This window comes from Oncorhynchus kisutch, linkage group LG17, assembly GCF_002021735.2.
Source record: "Oncorhynchus kisutch isolate 150728-3 linkage group LG17, Okis_V2, whole genome shotgun sequence".
Classification (NCBI taxonomy): Eukaryota; Metazoa; Chordata; class Actinopteri; order Salmoniformes; family Salmonidae; genus Oncorhynchus; species Oncorhynchus kisutch.
In genome coordinates this window covers 51,512,125-51,529,984 of record NC_034190.2, presented here as the reverse complement: position 1 = coordinate 51,529,984, position 17,860 = coordinate 51,512,125, and the positions used below count along the sequence as shown (strand labels likewise).

Here is a 17,860-nt window from a genome sequence, read left to right as displayed (position 1 = left end):
CAGTACAGACACTGACCTGGTAGTGCCTGTGTGAGGCAGTGCAGACACTAACCTGGTAGTAGTTGTGTGAGGCAGTGCAGACACTGACCTGGTAGTAGTTGTGTAAGGCAGTGCAGACACTGACCTGGTAGTAGTTGTGTGAGGCAGTGCAGACACTGACCTGGTAGTAGTTGTGTGAGGCAGTGCAGACACTGACCTGGTAGTAGCTGTGTGAGGCAGTGCAGACACTGACCTGGCAATAGTTGTGTGAGGCAGTGCAGACACTGACCTGGCAGTAGTTGTGTGAGGCAGTGCAGACACTGCTGCCTGGTCTCTTCTCTCTGGATGAGGCTGCGGTCAGGACGGGGCCCATCAGGGAGGACACCCCCGGGCCACACTGCCTCCTGCATCACCTGGAGGTAGATCACCCAGCAGGGAGCACTGGTCAGGTGGGCCATGCCCACATCCAGCCACCTGGAGTGCAGGGATTGTGGGTGAAGATAGACAAAAGCAACATGGAGGTCGGTAGACATATGTATACATGAGCGTACATACACAATAGGGTGAGTCAAAAAGAAAATAGACGTGACACAATGAGACACACGCATTCGCGCAGACACAAGAAAAAGGCACAAAACATGTGAGGACACAAAGAATATGCAGAAGTGCATGCATACGTACACACAGTGAGCGGATTGTACAGTACATTCTCAGGTTAGCGGTTTTCATGATCTATCTCCTGGAGGCAGCTGGTCTGGCAAAGTCACAATGTCCTCAAATGTGATTTTATACCTAACATTAACACACTGCTAACGTGAATTCCTAATAGCTGATTCATGCTTGATCCGGCACAGCTCTCCGGAGGCTCCGTATGGAGGGTGTGACACAATCGCGGAGCCTTGGGAAGCTTGCAGAAGCCAAATCATGCTCCACACCACATCGCCTTGCTCTCCCAAATTTTGTAACAATACAGAGGGCTCTGTATTGCTCCGGATTGACATGTAGGTGGGGGCGGGAGGTCCTGTATAAACACAAACTCACTTCCTCGACAACAGCTCTGTGCTGCTCCGCGAAGCGCAAGAAGTATGAAGGCCTTGACTCCTGCAGAGGCCGTATCACGTATCGGATTGACCATGCAGCGCCTTTCATCCTAACCTTAAATTAAGACCAAATTAATTTCATGAATTTACAATATAGACAATTTTGACTTTGCAGCTGGCCTATCTTAAGGGGAAATTGCTCAGTTCTGCTTCCAGGACAAGACTCATGACAATAAAGGTAAACCTGTGTACATTCACTCTGGGTGAGTGTGAAGATAATATTACTTAACATGCCACCAGCAAGCCCACACAAACATACTTTACGCAGCTTTAACCCTCATAAATCTACACACGCGCGCGCACACACACACACACACACACACACACACACACACACACACACACACACACACACACACACACACACACACACACACACACACACACACACACACACACACACACACACACAAACGAAGCAAGAGTCCCTCCTAGACACGCCCCCTCTCTCTCTCAGCTCACTCCTCAACATCTCCACTACCAATAGTAATCTGTGCTCTGGTACACATCTCTTCACATGTACATTTGAGTCATTTAGCAGATGCTCTTATCCAGACCCACATACAGTTAGTGCATTCATCTTCAGATCGCTAGGTGAGACAACCACATATCAGTCACGGAAGTACATTTTTCCTCAATAAAGAAGTTCTCAGCAAAGTCAATAAGATGTCAGAGTGGAAACTGGCCCGCACGTCCAATAGCCATCATTCAATCCAGTTTTCTGCCGCGAACGAGCTGAAATAAATTGCAAAAAACGCTCAAACTTGACATTCATTCCACCACTCCCCTTTCTGATCATTAAGTCGGTTGTGTTGCAATTTTTGCTGCCAGTTATCTTGTTTTTTCCCCTCTAAACCCCACTGTGAATGTCTCATTGTGGTACAGCTGATGAATTTGTACCTTTCCTCTGTACATGCATATAGAGTGTTGAATTGTTTGGCGGTACTGTGTGTTGTGCTGTTTGTTCACTCCTCTAATGTTACGCCTCTTCGCCAGGTCATCATTGTAAACGAGAATGGGTTCTCAGTTTAGACGTACACACACATCCATTAACCACGGCGGCAGCGTGATTTATACTTTTAGGAACACATTAAGTGTACCTCAGAAGGTCCCTGAACAATGTATGTGTGTAACAGGCACCCATCCAAGAACACGAGCAGACATTTTAATATGGGGGGGGGGGGCAACCAGAACAAAGCAGAACAACGAAGATCACGTCGGACCGATAAATCTGATTTAGTGCCACAGAAATAAGTACGGTTGCTTATACAATAACAGCATTCATTCCAATGTGTCAAGTAATTCTCTTTTTGTTTTCTCATGATTTGGTTGGGTCCTGGGGCTCTGTGGGTTGTGTTTGTGTTTGTGAACAGAGCCCCAGGACCAACTTGCTTAGGGGACTCTTCTCCAGGTTCATCTCTCTGTAGGTGATGGCTTTGTTATGGAAGGTTTGGGAATCGCTTCCTAGTAGGTGGTTGTAGAATTTAACAGATCTTTTCTGGATTTTCATATTTAGCGAGTATCGGCCTAATTCTGCTCTGCATGCATTATTTGGTGTTTTTGAGGATATTTTTGCAGAATTCTGCATGTAGAGTCTCAATTTGGTGTTTGTCCCATTTTGTGAATTCTTGGTTGGTGAGCGGACCCCAGACCTCACAACCATAAAGGGTAATGGGTTCTATAACTGATTCAAGTATTTTCAGCCAGATCCGAATTGGTATGTCAAATTATATGTTCCTTTTGATGGCATAGAATGCCCTTCTTGCCTTGTCTCTCAGATCGTTCACAGCTTTGTGGAAGTTACCTGTGGCGCTGATGTTTAGGCCACACGTATAGATTTTAGCATTTGTGGTCCTGGCGACTGGCCCTTTTTTGGAACACCATTATTTTGGTCTTACTGAGATTTACTGTCAGGGCCCAGGTCTGGCAGAATCTTTGCAGAAGATCTAGGTGCTGCTGTAGGCCCTCCTTGGTTGGTGACAGAAGCACCAGATCATCAGCAAACAGTAGACATTTGACTTCAGATTCTAGTAGGGTGAGGCCGGGTGCTGCAGACTTTTCTAGTGCCCTTGCCAATTCGTTGATATATATGTTGAAGAGGGTGGGGTTTAAGCTGCATCCCTGTCTCACCCCATGGCCCTATGGGAATTGTTTGTGTGGTTTTTACCTATTTTAACCACACTTGTTGATTATGTACATCGATTTTATGTTGTTGTATGTTTCCCCCTAACACAACTTTCCATCAATTTGTATAGCAGACCCTCATGCCAAATTGAGTCGAAGGCTTTTTTGAAATAATTTTGGTTTGTTTGTCAATTAGGGTGTGCAGGGTGAATACGTGGTCTGTCGTATGATAATTTGGTAAAAAAGCCAATTTGACATTTGCTCAGTACATTGTTTTCACTGAGGAAATGTACGAGTCTGCTGTTAATGATAATGCAGAGGATTTTCCCAAGGTTGCTTTTGACACAGATATGGGGGTCAAATTTGTCTCTCTCTCTGCTCACTCTCTCCGCTCACACTCTCTCTCTCGCTCTCTCCGCTCACTCTCGACTCACTCTCTCTCGCTCTCTCTCGCTCTCTCCGCTCTCACTGAACGGGGAAGGCGACATTAATAAAAGCTAGCAGGCTCAGTGACATAATGCCCATGGCATTCTAATATGGTCCATCGAACATACACTATGTAATGTTGTGTGTTTGAATGACTGTGTATCTCTACGGCAGGTGGCCTGTGTAGTTTGGAAGGATTGTCTATAGGCACATGGCTTGCAATGGGGCATAATGACAGACTCAATACGGCCTGCTGGTCCATGGCTGTATAAACCTTTGTAAATCTGTGATGCATGGTAAAAGGCACACTTTGGGTTTTCTTAATTCTGGCATACTTTAGGAGAATGTTCTGAGCACAGAGGGCTATACCATCCATACTAAGTTTATGAAGGAATATTTATACAGTTTCTGAATCTTTTTTATACAGTTTATGGATGAATAGGAATTTTTCCTGTCCTGATTGATAACGTGTCAGTGACCCTTTGCCCTCAAGTCTGCAGTATTGATCTGATGGCTGGGCTGAATCATGAGTGCTGCTCTTGACATCTGTCTGAGGATGCACGCTTTCTGCCCAGAATCAGATGAGATTGCTAGGAGTGCTTTGCATGACTGTTCTCTATAGTATGTCCATGCAAACAACACAGGACTACAAAACTGGAGGCCCCAAGTTTTGAAGCGTTTTGACCCGTCATAAGTCACTTGTTGCCAATCATATAAACATTTATTTTTATTTTTAAAACAATCTGTCTGGTATTCAGACACATAAAACCTCAATTATCTTTAAGAAAATGCAGTCATGTAAGCATGTTTTTAAAGGTCTTTCTTTACAAATAGCGATCTGAGAATAAATATCCCCATAGCGCATTTTAAAAGAAATCTGCCAATATATTGTATATCAGCCAACTGAATACAAGATAAGAACCCCGAAGAATGCCTTGTGCTGTAGTCTATTCATGTCAACAGCATAATTCAGATAAGAAAAGATTCCTTAAAATGTTCAGATGATGGTAAAATGCTTCATAATGTTAAGATATGCTGCCTAGCAACAAATACCATTATCTTTAAGATGCAGTCTTTATACCACAATTGCACAATTTGTACACGGAAATACTTTTCATGACAACATAGTGTTTCCACACACTGTTAAAATGAAGTGAGCAACATTCAAACTAGTGGCAACTGAGCTGCCACCAACTTTTAACAGGGCACATCCATTTGGCCATACAGGTGAAGGTGTTCACATTACAGTCCGTTTGTATCTCTCTGATAATACGGCTATGTGGTTCAAATTGCTGTTGTTCTAATCTCTCATGGAAAAATTCTGCGTGTAAAATGAAAGAATCTGTCGGGATTGAATTGCATGCGTAGAAAAAGAGCAGCCGTAGTTCCGGTGTTTGGGTTTTTCATCTCTGGCTATTTGAACAAATCATTTTGCAGGTGTTAGCATCTTTCAAATTTTGGAAGGGGAGGGAACATCTTCGAATAGAGCTCCTCGTTCCACTCTTTGTTCTAGCATTTCTTGATATCTTCTCTTAACATGTATTGGACACAGAATTTAATCGAGCAGCTGACCAATTACATGAGACTTTAGTTCTGGGTTAACCAAGATTACTTTGGGTGGAAGGCCGTCTACAGCCAGGATGACTAGATGTTAATGTCTCGGTGATGTCTTCATAATTACACAATTTGTAAACAAAAAAGGTACTTTTCATGACACATCTATTTGCACTGGTAAAGGAGTTTATTTGCACTGGTAAAGGTGTTTACGGTCATTACGCCTGTCTGATAATACTATACAGACTCTGTGGCCGAGACCGTCTGCAGGATGACTGCGACTAGGAAATGTCTCTGTGCCATCTCATCTCTCCCCTGCCTCTCTCCCCCCACTGGTTGTGTGAAAAGACACACCTCAGCAGCTCATCATCCCCAGGACAGTCGGGACTTTCCCAGCAGCACTGTGTCTGGTCTGGCCTGGAGGTGAAATCTAGCCCCATTGTCGGGCTTCTGGCTTGTATGAACTGGACGGACTCCTCTCACCTGAGAATGGGTTGGGCAGATAGAGAGACACAGCCCAGGCAGCGCGTCTGTTGGAAGACCCTTGAAAAGTCCAAGCCACCTGTGGGCCAGCCCATTGTGTGCAGTGTCCTTTGACACCTAAAGGGTTGCACCAGTGATAACGCAGGGGCCTGATGTAAAAGAGTGAATCGAAAGGAGCCCTGTCCTGCTCTGTGTTTAGCATTATGAACCCAATCCAATCCCATGGCTGACCTAAACCACCTGCTCATCTCACACCCAAATGCAATGACCTGGTCTCTGATGTCATATCCTGTCACAGAACCCAGTGCAGTGGTGCAAAAAATATATTTATATTTTGTCATATTTTAGTCATTCAGCAGACACTCTTTTCCAGAGCAACTAGGGTTTAGAGACATGCTCAAGGGCACTGACAGATTTTTCACCTAGTCTGCTCGGGGATTCAAACCAACACCTTTTGGTTACTGGCCCAACACACTTAACAGCTACGGACAGCATATGGCTAGGACTAGGTCTAAGGCATGGAATATAAGATTCTGACATAAAAGCTATGGAAATTGCCTTTATATGCCATTCAATATTAAATATCATTCTGAAACTCCAAACCTTCCTCAACGTTCTGTGGCCATACTTCTACAGATGTGTGCTGCCTCCTAGCGGTAGAAAGGGACATTGCGACATGAACGTTACAGATCCCAGATTTGTATTTATTCATTTAAAAAAAACTTTATTTAACTAGTCAGTTAATAACACATTCTTATTTTCAATGACAGCCTAGGAACAGTGGGTTAACTGCCTGTTCAGGGGCAGAACGACAGATTTGACCTTGTCAGCTCAGGATTTGAACTTGCAACCTTCCGGTTACTAGTCCAACGCTCTAACCACTAGGCCATCCTTCCACCCTAAATAATTGATATCATTTATTTAAGTATCATACATCTACTGGTGCAAGGCCCACATGGGCCTAGCGGACACCACAGAACGAAATATCATTTTACAAATGAAATGCATACAATAATCAATGCCAGTGCAGCGACCATCGAGCCACACGACACAAACAGTACATTTCTCCTTCTCCTCCAGGCATTACGAACATACTCAGCCATCTCAAACATGCCCCGTCTGCAAAAAAAATTCAAGCCTCTGCTCATCCTGTAACCAGAATGCTTCAGGGTTATCACAAATAGTTTTTTTCTTCAGAGAGTCATACAGAGGGCAATGAAAACACTAAATGGATTTGGTTTTCGATTTCCCCGAGATCACATAGTAGGCAAATTCTCTCCTCTTCAGATGCTCTGTTAAATCTACCCGTATCTTATAGCCAGAGGGAGGGTGTTGGATCAGAGTTGTGCACAAACTGGGTTTTTGTTAGAATCAGGTAAGCATATGCTTCAAGGCTGTTGTTATTTTTGATAAGTGTGTACATTCTAATTTTAGGTTTAAACCAAACATCAACTGCCCATTGTTCCTTGTGGATCTGAAAAGGCTTGTCCTTGATTTGGTTAAAACCACATGGTCATTTGTTCCTGAATATATATATACTGCAAATCAGTTTCACAAATAAATAGATAACAATTATCTAGCCCACAGATAGTTATGAGTACGGTCCCACCTTTTTTTGTGATTATGTGTCATAGACGTAACATGTCACCTTTTTGCCTAACCACACATGGTTCCCAACCCATATCTCCACAGATGGCCAGGTTTGGAGTCAGTTTGTGCACACCAAGAAAGCAGCGGATTGTCTGTTTTGAACATTGTTACACACAATGTATACGGCTGAGAATAAGCCTGGACCCTAAGGTTCTGCCTGGAGAATCTGCCTGTGATCTGATGCCATCGTCAAAGGTCATGTGTTCATTCAGACTGAAACCAAGGTATTTATAGAGCCCAGCAGTGTAGAATAACGGGGTTGTACCAAAACAAACATTGTGTGCACTTCTCTGCACGCCCTTCTTTCTGAAATTAACAATCTAGGTCCTCTCTTGATTTATCGCTAGTCTCCCGTTAGCACACCGTAAACTAACAATATTCAACATATTCTGGGGGTCATCTTCGGTCCCGGTAAGGAAAACTACTTCGTCAGCATATACAACAAGATCCCAGGAATAAATCAGCAACTTTAAACACCAAGTTTAGCATGTTTGATTTGTAGGGCTAAATCATTAACATGTAGTGGGAAATAAATGGGCGAGAGTACGTCTCCCTGTTTTACACCATAAGGGTTTGGAGACCTGCCTGTCCTGAGGTCATTGACTTGAACACAGGCAACTGGAGGCCGAATAAAGAGCTTTGATGGTATCATAGAATCTTCCATCAATTACCATTTTAATTGGTCTAAAGGCAAGAAGGTCTCTATTCACCCAATTATTCGCCTTCAGAAAATCAATAAAACAGGCAAAAGTTGTCTCTCTCTTGAATTCTAGCCAGGACCACGGTGGAGACAGTATAGATATGGTCAATACACGCTCTGGCTTTCCAAAAGCCATTTTGTTCATCAGCAAGCTGACCAGACAGTTTTAGGTGCAGCTGCTATGAACAAACACTGGCTTCCTGCTTCCAGCCAAGGTAGAAACAGGCAACATCCAAAATGGCACCCTATTCACTACGACCTACATAGTTCACTACTTTTGACAATGGCCTATGGTGAGGGAGTGGTATGATCTGCTTCCCTGTTCTAATCTATGATAAGGGAGTGGTATGGTCTGCTTCCCTGTTCTAATCTATGATAAGGGAGTGGTATGGTCTGCTTCCCTGTTCTAATCTATGATAAGGGAGTGGTATGGTCTGCTTCCCTGTTCTAATCTATGGTGAGGGAGGGGTATGGTCTGCTTCCCTGTTCTAATCTATGGTGAGGGAGGGGTATGGTCTGCTTCCCTGTTCTAATCTATGGTGAGGGAAGGGTATGGTCTGCTTCTCTGTTCTAATCTATGGTGAGGGAGGGGTATGGTCTGCTTCCCTGTTCTAGTCTATGATGAGGGAGGGGTATGGTCTGCTTCCCTGTTCTAATCTATGATGAGGGAGGGGTATGGTCTGCTTCCCTGTTCTAATCTATGACGAGGGAGGGGTATGGTCTGCTTCCCTGTTCTAGTCTATGATGAGGGAGGGGTATGGTCTGCTTCCCTGTTCTAGTCTATGATAAAGGGAGGGGTATGGTCTGCTTCCCTGTTCTAGTCTATGATGAGGGAGGGGTATGGTCTGCTTCCCTGTTCTAGTCTATGATGAGGGAGGGGTATGGTCTGCTTTCTTGTTCTAGTCTATGAAGATGACGGTATGATATGGTGTGATACCTCTCAATGAAGGTGCCAAACAGCAGTCTGATGGTCTTCTGTATGTTCTCAGTGCAGAGCCAGCTCCACTGGTCCTTCATCAGCAGACACAGGATGTTCAGAGCTACGTCTGCCACGGCCGTGTCTGCACGAACACGCATCACAGTCAGATTCACACATATAAGCGCGCACGCAACAGAATACAAAACCTGAACTTGACGAAGATACAAATACTGGGACATGATTCTGGAACACGAATAACAGAAAGGCAAACAGAGCCAGATAGCCTCAGACAGATAGTCAACACCGTTTCCTCAAACCAGTGGTGTGGTACTGGCCTACAGAGGCTGTGCAAGGTCACTACCACCTGCTGGCCATTACTGAGTGGAGCATGGTCATAGATGATCTCATTTGGAAAGTTTATAATTATGATAATAATGTCTGGTTTTTGCACTGAGACGGTCCTTAGATATTCAGTCAACTGCATGAAGGTCCTTCATAGGTTGATAATGCAGGCCCGTGTAGACGTTAGAAAAACTGTACCTGTCCCCCGTAGTTTTCTCTCCCGACCCCCACCTCCCTTCCTGTCTTTGCCAGGTAGCACGCTGAACCTCCTCCCGTCAGCCTCCTTCTCCTGGGGAGCATAGAGCAGAGCCTCCTGGTCCTTTATAACGCCCTCCAGACCAGACAAGGACAGGCCATGGAACACCTGCAGAACCAGACCAGGGCACAGGAATGAATGAGTGTATTAATGGATGGATGGATGGGCGGGTTGAGTGAGTGAGTACAATCAAACAGACAGTTTGATGACATTAATATTAAATGATTATTCATATTGACACTCATTGATATGAACCTTCCATGGTTAACTTACAGTGCTCCCTTCATTGAAGCAGTATATGACTCTGGGCTGGATTTCAGGTATATTGAGAGTAGGGGCGACTTTACTGGAGAACCTCAGCCGGACAGACCTGACACAACAAGCAACAATTAACAAACACATTACACAAAACTAGATAGTTTGACTTTAATGTCATAATAGCAGTTACAGAGAACACATTTTTTTTCCTAAAGCAGCTTTCAATTTCATATGTGAATTGAAAACTACAGCGAGTTGTTTACAGGTGTTTTAATGAGTATTTCAAGAGACATGATAGTGGAAAAGCTTTGGCCAGGCCATACATATTTGTGAAATTTAGAGAAAGAGAAGACACAGAGAGGGGGAAGAGGGAGAGAGAGAGAGTGAGTGAGTGAGTGAGTGAGAGTGAGTGAGTGAAAAAAAAAGACTCCCACCTCTTCCTTCCTTCTGGGGCATTCCTCGCATCAGCAGGCTCTCCATCCAGGTCGTCCTCTGCACGAGGGAATGCTGTCTTCAGAGTGTCTACAGCATTCGCCATCATCTACAGTAGACACCAATAACCAGGCCCAGGAGGACACAGCACACAAACAGCACCAAAGTTAGCTTCCCGAAAAAACCTGTCACCAGAAACCACACCTTCTATCATTTCTCATTATCTCTCCCTTTTCATGTTTTTAGGTCACGTTATCATGCACTGTTTTTATTTCATAGCCCGAGACAGTTGTCACCTTATCAATCCTGGACATAACAAATGGTTTCTTCTCGAAGGCTGTGCTGGCGTCTGTGTGAAGAGCCAGGAACTCCTGCATCTCGTCGCTGTTGGCCGTCTCAGGGATGGTACACAGTTGCTGGAGGAAAACAAAGCGATCAGATAGTGAGTGATCAGATACGATGCAACAGTCACATTTCAAGAACATACAAATCAGGAAATGATTCACCTTGTTAGATAAACAATTCCTACTTTAAGAAAGGTATCCAGCTGTCCTTTCCGAACTTCCACCTTGTCGATATCTGGGTTCCCAAACGGAAGATCAGGGAAAATCTTCTTGGGTCCCTTGACATCTGAAATGGAAAAGATACAAACACCCTTTGGTGAGAATAAAATATCCATACAGCACGTGTAAGACTTCATCTACGCTATGAATGATTTGTTTTGACTGAATATAATGTACAGCTGCCAGCTTGGGTTGGAATCTGGCCTACTGCTCTTTCAGCAGTCTCTCGTACCGCTCACCGCAATCTCTCTCTAGCCAAAAAACATACAAAAGACTTGGACTTCTTACTCTTAATCATCTTCCTGAGGTCAGGCTTCTCCTCCAGGCGCGTCTGCAGGTGGAGGAACTCGCTGTAGCGCCGGTTCACAGTGTGATAGGCTACAGGTTGTAGAGTACCTAGGCTCTCCGAGTCAACCACTGTCTCATACTTGGGGAACAACAACGGTTACAGATTGACTGGGAAGGTTTAATAAGGCTAGTCCAATGGTCACATTTCAATAAGACTAGTCCAATGGTCACATTTCAATAAGACTAGTCCAATGGTCACATTTCAATAAGGCTAGTCCAATGTTCACATTTCAATAAGGCTAGTCCAATGTTCACATTTCAATAAGGCTAGTCCAATGGTCACATTTCAATAAGACTAGTCCAATGGTCACATTTCAATAAGACTAGTCCAATGGTCACATTTCAATAAGGCTAGTCCAATGTTCACATTTCAATAAGGCTAGTCCAATGTTCACATTTCAATAAGGCTAGTCCAATGTTCACATTTCAATAAGGCTAGTCCAATGGTCACATTTCAATAAGACTAGTCCAATGGTCACATTTCAATAAGACTAGTCCAATGTTCACATTTCAATAAGACTAGTCCAATGGTCACATTTCAATAAGACTAGTCCAATGTTCACATTTCAATAAGACTAGTCCAATGGTCACATTTCAATAAGACTAGTCCAATGTTCACATTTCAATAAGACTAGTCCAATGGTCACATTTCAATAAGACTAGTCCAATGGTCACATTTCAATAAGACTAGTCCAATGTTCACATTTCAATAAGACTAGTCCAATGGTCACATTTCAATAAGACTAGTCCAATGTTCACATTTCAATAAGACTAGTCCAATGTTCACATTTCAAGATCGATATTAAAAAAGGTATTAAAAAAGGTAAGGAAGTGTACACTAATGTCCGGTACTGTCACAAGTGATTCATCTAGCGTTGTACCTTATGATAAAAAAGAGTCGCAGGCCTATGTGTTACATTGTTGCTATTTGTGATGGCAAAGGTGCATAAAAATGGAGGAATTCAGATACAGTGCATTTGGAAACTGACTTTTTCATCATTTTGTTACATTACAACCTTATTCTAAAATGTTTATTTTAATTTTATTTTTCATTAATCTACACACAATAACCCATAATGAACAGAACAGAAATACCTTACTTACATAAGTATTCAAACCCTTTGCTTTGTGACTCATAACTGAGCTCTTGTGCATCCTGTTTCCATTGATCATTTTTGAGATGTTTCTACAACTTGGAGTCCACCTGTGGTAAATTCAATTGACATGCTTTGAAAAAGGCACCCACCTGTCTATATAAAGTCCCACAGTTGACAGTGCATGTCATAGCAAAAACCAAGCCACAAGATCAAAGGAATTGTCCGTAGAGCTCCGAGACAGGATTGCACAGATCTTGGGAAGGATACCAAAACATTTCTGCAGCATTGAAGGTCCCCAAGAACACAGTGGCCTCCATTATTCTTAAATGGAAGACGTTTGGAACCACCAAGACTCTTCCTAGAGCAGGCCACCCGGCCAAACTGAACAATCAGGTGAGAGGGGCCTTCATCAGGCAGGTGACAAAGAACCCAATGGTCACTCTGACAGAGCTCCAAGGTTCCTCTGATGAGATGGAAGAACCTTCCAGAAGGACAACCATCTCTGCAGCACTCCACCAATCAGACCTTTATGGTAGTGACCAGATGGAAGTCACTCCTCAGTAAAAGGCACATGACAGCCCGCTTGTAGTTTGCCAAAAAGGCACCTAAAGTACTAAAGGACACCTAAAGAAACAAGATTCTCTGGTCTGATGAAACCAAGATTGAATTCTATGGCCTGAATTCCGAGCGTCACGTCTGAAGGAAACCTGGCACCATCCCTACGGTGAAGCATGGTGGTGGCAGCATCATGTTGTGGGGATTTTTTTCAGAGGAAGGGACTGGGAGACTAGTCAGGATCAAGGGAAATAAGAACGGAGCAAAGTACAGAGAGATCCTTAATGAAGTCCTGAGCGCTCTGGAGCAGGATCTCAACAGGACAACAACCCTAAGCACACAGCCAAGACACCGCAGGAGTGGGTTCGGGACAGGTCTCTGAATGTCCTTGTGTGGCATTTTAGAATAAGGCTGTAACGTAACAAAATGTGGTAGAAGTCAAGGGGTCTGAAAACTTTCCAAAGTCACTGTATGAAGTATTTGTTTCAGCACTATCCACACGCAACATAATTCAATGTGACTATATATCAGCAAAATCTACCTTTTCATTATTTCAAATTGCCGCCGTCTTGGAGCTAGAATTGGGATAATGTATACTGTGCTAATGCCAATACAAAAAAGAGAGCACTACGGTGAACTTAGCAAATGAGGGGTTTCTGGTAAGTACATGGGGGCCGTCCTCCATTTTTATGCACCTTCTCCATTGAAACTTTAACATCCAATGTAGGCTACTGCCCCTTTAAGAGGCTAGCATTGATTTTGTGGTCAATGCTATCTGGAATCTTTGGGACGTTCCTACCATAAATCCTAACCCTAACCTTAACCATGACCTAACCCCAACCCTAATCATAACCATTGTAAATGCCAACTTCATATGGGGTAACGTAACTACATAGGGCCGTAACTACATATGAGGACACCGAGGTCTGAACCACTAATTACTCAGAATAAAAATAAATAAATTATTATTATTCTTCAGAAAATTAGGAACTCAGTTAGGGCCTCAATTTACTGTTGAGCGTTAGAAAAAAATAGAATACACCAGGTGCAATATGTCATCCACTGACAGTCACTCATGTCAGTAAAAACATTTAAGATTGCTAAATTAATCTAGCCACCTATCTAAACTTGTAGTAATGATGGGGATTTACTGACTTGATGGGGATTTTACCCCCATTGATTTTGTTAGTCACTCTCATTCAGATATCATATTAACATGGCATAAGTCATGGCAAACGGTGAAGCATTGCAGGAAATAATCTTTAAAACTGCAACAATGTCTCCCCAACCCATGGTAAAATGTGTAGAATTTCAAGAAATGTTCTGTAATGCAAACTCGTTTGTTTTCTTTTGTTAATGACCCTGTGCAGTCAAAAACGTGATTTTTCTGAGTTTTCTATGTATACAGTACCAGTCAAAAGTTTGGACACACCTACTCATTCAAACCCTCAAGTACTCAGAATATGTGGGAACTCCTTCAAGACTATTGGAAAAGTAGGTGACACTGTACGTGATTTTATTTAGAATTCAAAGCACCCTTAACCAGCATGGCTACCGCAGCATTCTGCAGCAATACGCCATCCCATCTGGTTTGCGCTTAGTGGGACTATCATTTGTTTTTCAACAGGACAATGACCCAACACACCTCCAGGCTGTGTAAGGGCTATTTGACTAAGAAGGAGAGTGATGGAGTGCTGCATAAGAAGACCTGGCCTTCACTAGCCTGCACTAAAACTAACTTGTAATATTGGTAGTAAGTAACCGTCTGAATGTCATCGTGATACAGCTCAACGGGGAAAGTTAGCGCTGCAAGCCGGAAACACAACACAGGGCACAGTATGAGAGGGAAGTTAGATAGTGTAGGCCAGGGCGACAGCTAAAGCACATGTATTATAGTACAACTACAGTATTAATGTCTCCATTTTCTTTTTTTTACTCCGCTAAAAAAACGAATGATTCTAAAATCCCAATTTAGACAGGAAAGTTTCAAATTCTCACTGAAGTTTCTAGCCACAATAAATAACTAGCTAGCTCTGAATGCAAGCCATTTTGATTTACTGTGTCCAAAGATCGATTTATATGCAGAAATGTCGGTCAGAGCCGGTACCAGAACCACGCTAGAATTGATATCGAACCTGGTCTTACCTTTACGGTGTATAGAGTATAGGGGTGTGAGCCGGTGCTGCGGTGCTCCTTGGCTGTCACAGCACCAGTGATTCTCAGGTTCTGGATAAGGACGGGTCCATCTGGGCTGCTGAGGGGTTCGAAGCTGAAGGGGGTCAGACACAGCCTCCCTGGAGGGACAGGGCAGCCTGGGGGCAGCTCCTCCGCCATGCCCGCTGGCCAGTGGGGCTGCTCGGACACCTGCATCTCAAGATTTTAGCAAAGCCATTCATAGCAATTTGGAACCTTATTTATTCTACATCATTATTTTGTATTGTTTTATATTTGTATACAATTTAAATAACTGTTTAAGAAAATGTAGGAGTGCCGAAAGACCAATAAATAAAGCAACAAGAAAACAAATAAATAAACAAACAAACAAACAAACAAACAAACCTTGGGTCCCAGGACCTTCAAGTTGCCGAAGCATCCAGGCGGCTCGTCTTCAAACACACTGCAGAAGTTGGTAGGGGAGGTACAGTCACAGAAGCTGTCTGTCTGGTCCTCCTCGGAGTCCATCTGGTCTAGGGACTCCACAGAGAGCTGATTGGATTCTGTCGATGGGGACTCCAGGTCCGAGTCCACAACCTGATACAGGCGGCTGCCACCGCTGCAGGACCTCAGCAGATCCATAGACACATGACAACTGTTTATTTTGATCGATGAACCAATGCATGGCATTGGTAGGATCGCCCCGCAGTACTGCCGTGTTTCCTCCTTCAGATCTGGCACTGCCGTATGGTAGGACTCCATGGATTCCAGGGAGTCTGGAGTGGCTGGCTTGGGAGGAGTGGGGCTGTTGCTGGACTCGTTCTGGTCTCTCGGAGTCTGGAGCCAGGAGGTAGAACGGGTCTGGGTCCAGAGCTCCGGCTGGGTCTGACTCCTGTGCAGCTGGACTGGAGTATCAGGGAGCTCATCGAGGGACTCATCCGGTGATTCTTTGGCTTTGGTGAACAAGTCCACAATGGTAAGGTTGAGCCAGTCAGGATCGGACACCCTACTGACCAGTGGGAGGAGGACGTTACAGGTGATCAACTCCCCCACCATGTATCTCCCTGTCCTGGTCTCCAGGTGAGGGAACGGGACCAGGACTTGCATTAGGAGGTCCACTACGGCCCGGGAATAGCTGAGCTCCGTGGCTGGACTAGCCAGGGCTGGGTGGGGGGCATCTGCCTGGCTATAGAGCTCCCACAGGCTGGGGGTGCTGGAGCTGTCTCTGTCCTGCATCCCCAGCCGTGCCTCTGCCTGCTTCATCATCTCCCTTGCTGTCATGTAGCTCTGCAGGTGGCAGCCACACAGCTCCAAGGTCCTCTGGACCAGCGCTCTCCTGTCCACGCACCGAGCCCTCTCCTTCAGCTCCATCACTGAATCCAACATGGCGTCCCGCATAATGTGCTCAAACTCCCCCAGCCCCTCCTCCTCGGTCAGCATGGTGTGGTACCAGGACGACACAAAGTCTCGGATGGCTTTATGCACAGCGCTTTGGATCTCGTGGTCCAGCCTCCATTCGCTCTCAGGCGAGTGGAGGGCCGGCTGTGATCTACCCAGGGGGACGAAGTGCTCCAGGTGTAGCAGGCTGTTGGCATCCAGGGCAGCACGGGACCCCAGCCAGCCACCCAGGACCACCAGCAGGCTGGTGAAGAGACAGAGGAGCCACACATTCACCAGGAGGTGGAAGAGGACCATCCATGCTACTAGTACCCCCAACACCACAAGCCTCCTCTGGCCCAGTAACTCTGAGAGGGCCCAGTGGTTAGGGTTAGGACCAGAACCCTCTGGTGGAGGCATTCCCCTCAGTGCTGAGGCCTGAGTTAAAAAGCAAGTAATAGAAAATCAATACACACCTCAATCAAATATCCGTATACCTTAGAGGACATTGGGGATTTCTTTCAGATGATATCATTTTAAAATTCATAGACTTGATTTTCAGGGAGAGAAACTGATACTCACAGACCTGGGTTGAAAACAAATCATTCAAAATGCACACTTCAAGCAATAGGTGGTGGCAAGGCTCCAGTTGTTTTTAGATACCTCTACCTGAGATATAACAAAACACAACAATGTTTTTTCAAATCTATAATGTCTCATCTATTAAAATGGATGGTTGTGTAAATATATTTTACTGCAAAAGTTGGGTAAATTGATAGATATTGTGTGACACCCCCTAAACTCAAAAGTGCAGAATAATGCCTGGCTGGAGGGAGGATGATAAGCTTACAGTATGTAATACACTGCTCAAAAAAATAAAGGGAACACTAAAATAACACATCCTAGATCTGAATGAATGAAATATTCTTATTAAATACTTTTTTCTTTACCTAGTTGAATGTGCTGACAACAAAATCACACAAAAATGATCAATGGAAATCAAATTTATCAACCCATGGAGGTCTGAATTTGGAGTCACACTCAAAATTCAAGTGGAAAACCACACTACAGGCTGATCCAACTTTGATGTAATGTCCTTAAAACAAGTCAAAATGAGGCTCGGTAGTGTGTGTGGCCTCCACGTGCCTGTATGACCTCCCTACAACGCCTGGGCATGCTCCTGGTGAGGTGGCGGATGGTCTCCTGAGGGATCTCCTCCCAGACCTACCTAATGGCAGTCAGGCTACCTCTGGCGAGCACATGGAGGGCTGTGCGGCCCCACCAAAGAAATGCCACCCCACACCATGACTGACCCACCGCCAAACCGGTCATGCTGGAGGATGTTGCAGGCAGCAGAACGTTCTCCACGGCGTCTCCAGACTCTGTCACGTCTGTCACATGTGCTCAGTGGGAACCTGCTTTCATCTGTGAAGAGCACAGGGCGCCAGTGGCGAATTTGCCAATCTTGGTGTTCTCTGGCAAATGCCAAACGTCCTGCAGATACCTTTAAAAAAAAAAGGAAAACCAGCCAGTATCTGGAATG

General features: G+C 44.4%; 1 protein-coding gene across 2 annotated transcripts in view; it reads right to left on the bottom strand.

Moving 5' to 3' along the window:
- The window catches only part of LOC109907857 (sorting nexin-19), a 36,047-nt gene that overhangs the window by 1,482 nt on the left and 16,705 nt on the right, over positions 1-17,860 (bottom strand). Inside the window, exons 5-15 of one of the 2 annotated variants that reach the window (XM_031794027.1) lie at positions 16,900-16,986; positions 15,346-16,755; positions 14,932-15,150; positions 11,075-11,213; positions 10,753-10,853; positions 10,520-10,639; positions 10,226-10,332; positions 9,807-9,903; positions 9,476-9,641; positions 8,954-9,077; positions 269-453 (exon numbers count right to left, since the gene is read on the bottom strand). In XM_031794027.1, coding sequence (XP_031649887.1) covers positions 269-453; positions 8,954-9,077; positions 9,476-9,641; positions 9,807-9,903; positions 10,226-10,332; positions 10,520-10,639; positions 10,753-10,853; positions 11,075-11,213; positions 14,932-15,150; positions 15,346-16,755; positions 16,900-16,923 — 2,692 coding nt within the window. In that variant the 5' untranslated portion in view covers positions 16,924-16,986. The remainder of the gene's footprint in view (positions 1-268; positions 454-8,953; positions 9,078-9,475; positions 9,642-9,806; positions 9,904-10,225; positions 10,333-10,519; positions 10,640-10,752; positions 10,854-11,074; positions 11,214-14,931; positions 15,151-15,345; positions 16,756-16,899; positions 16,987-17,860) is intronic. The other variant, XM_031794028.1, reaches the window with a different exon arrangement.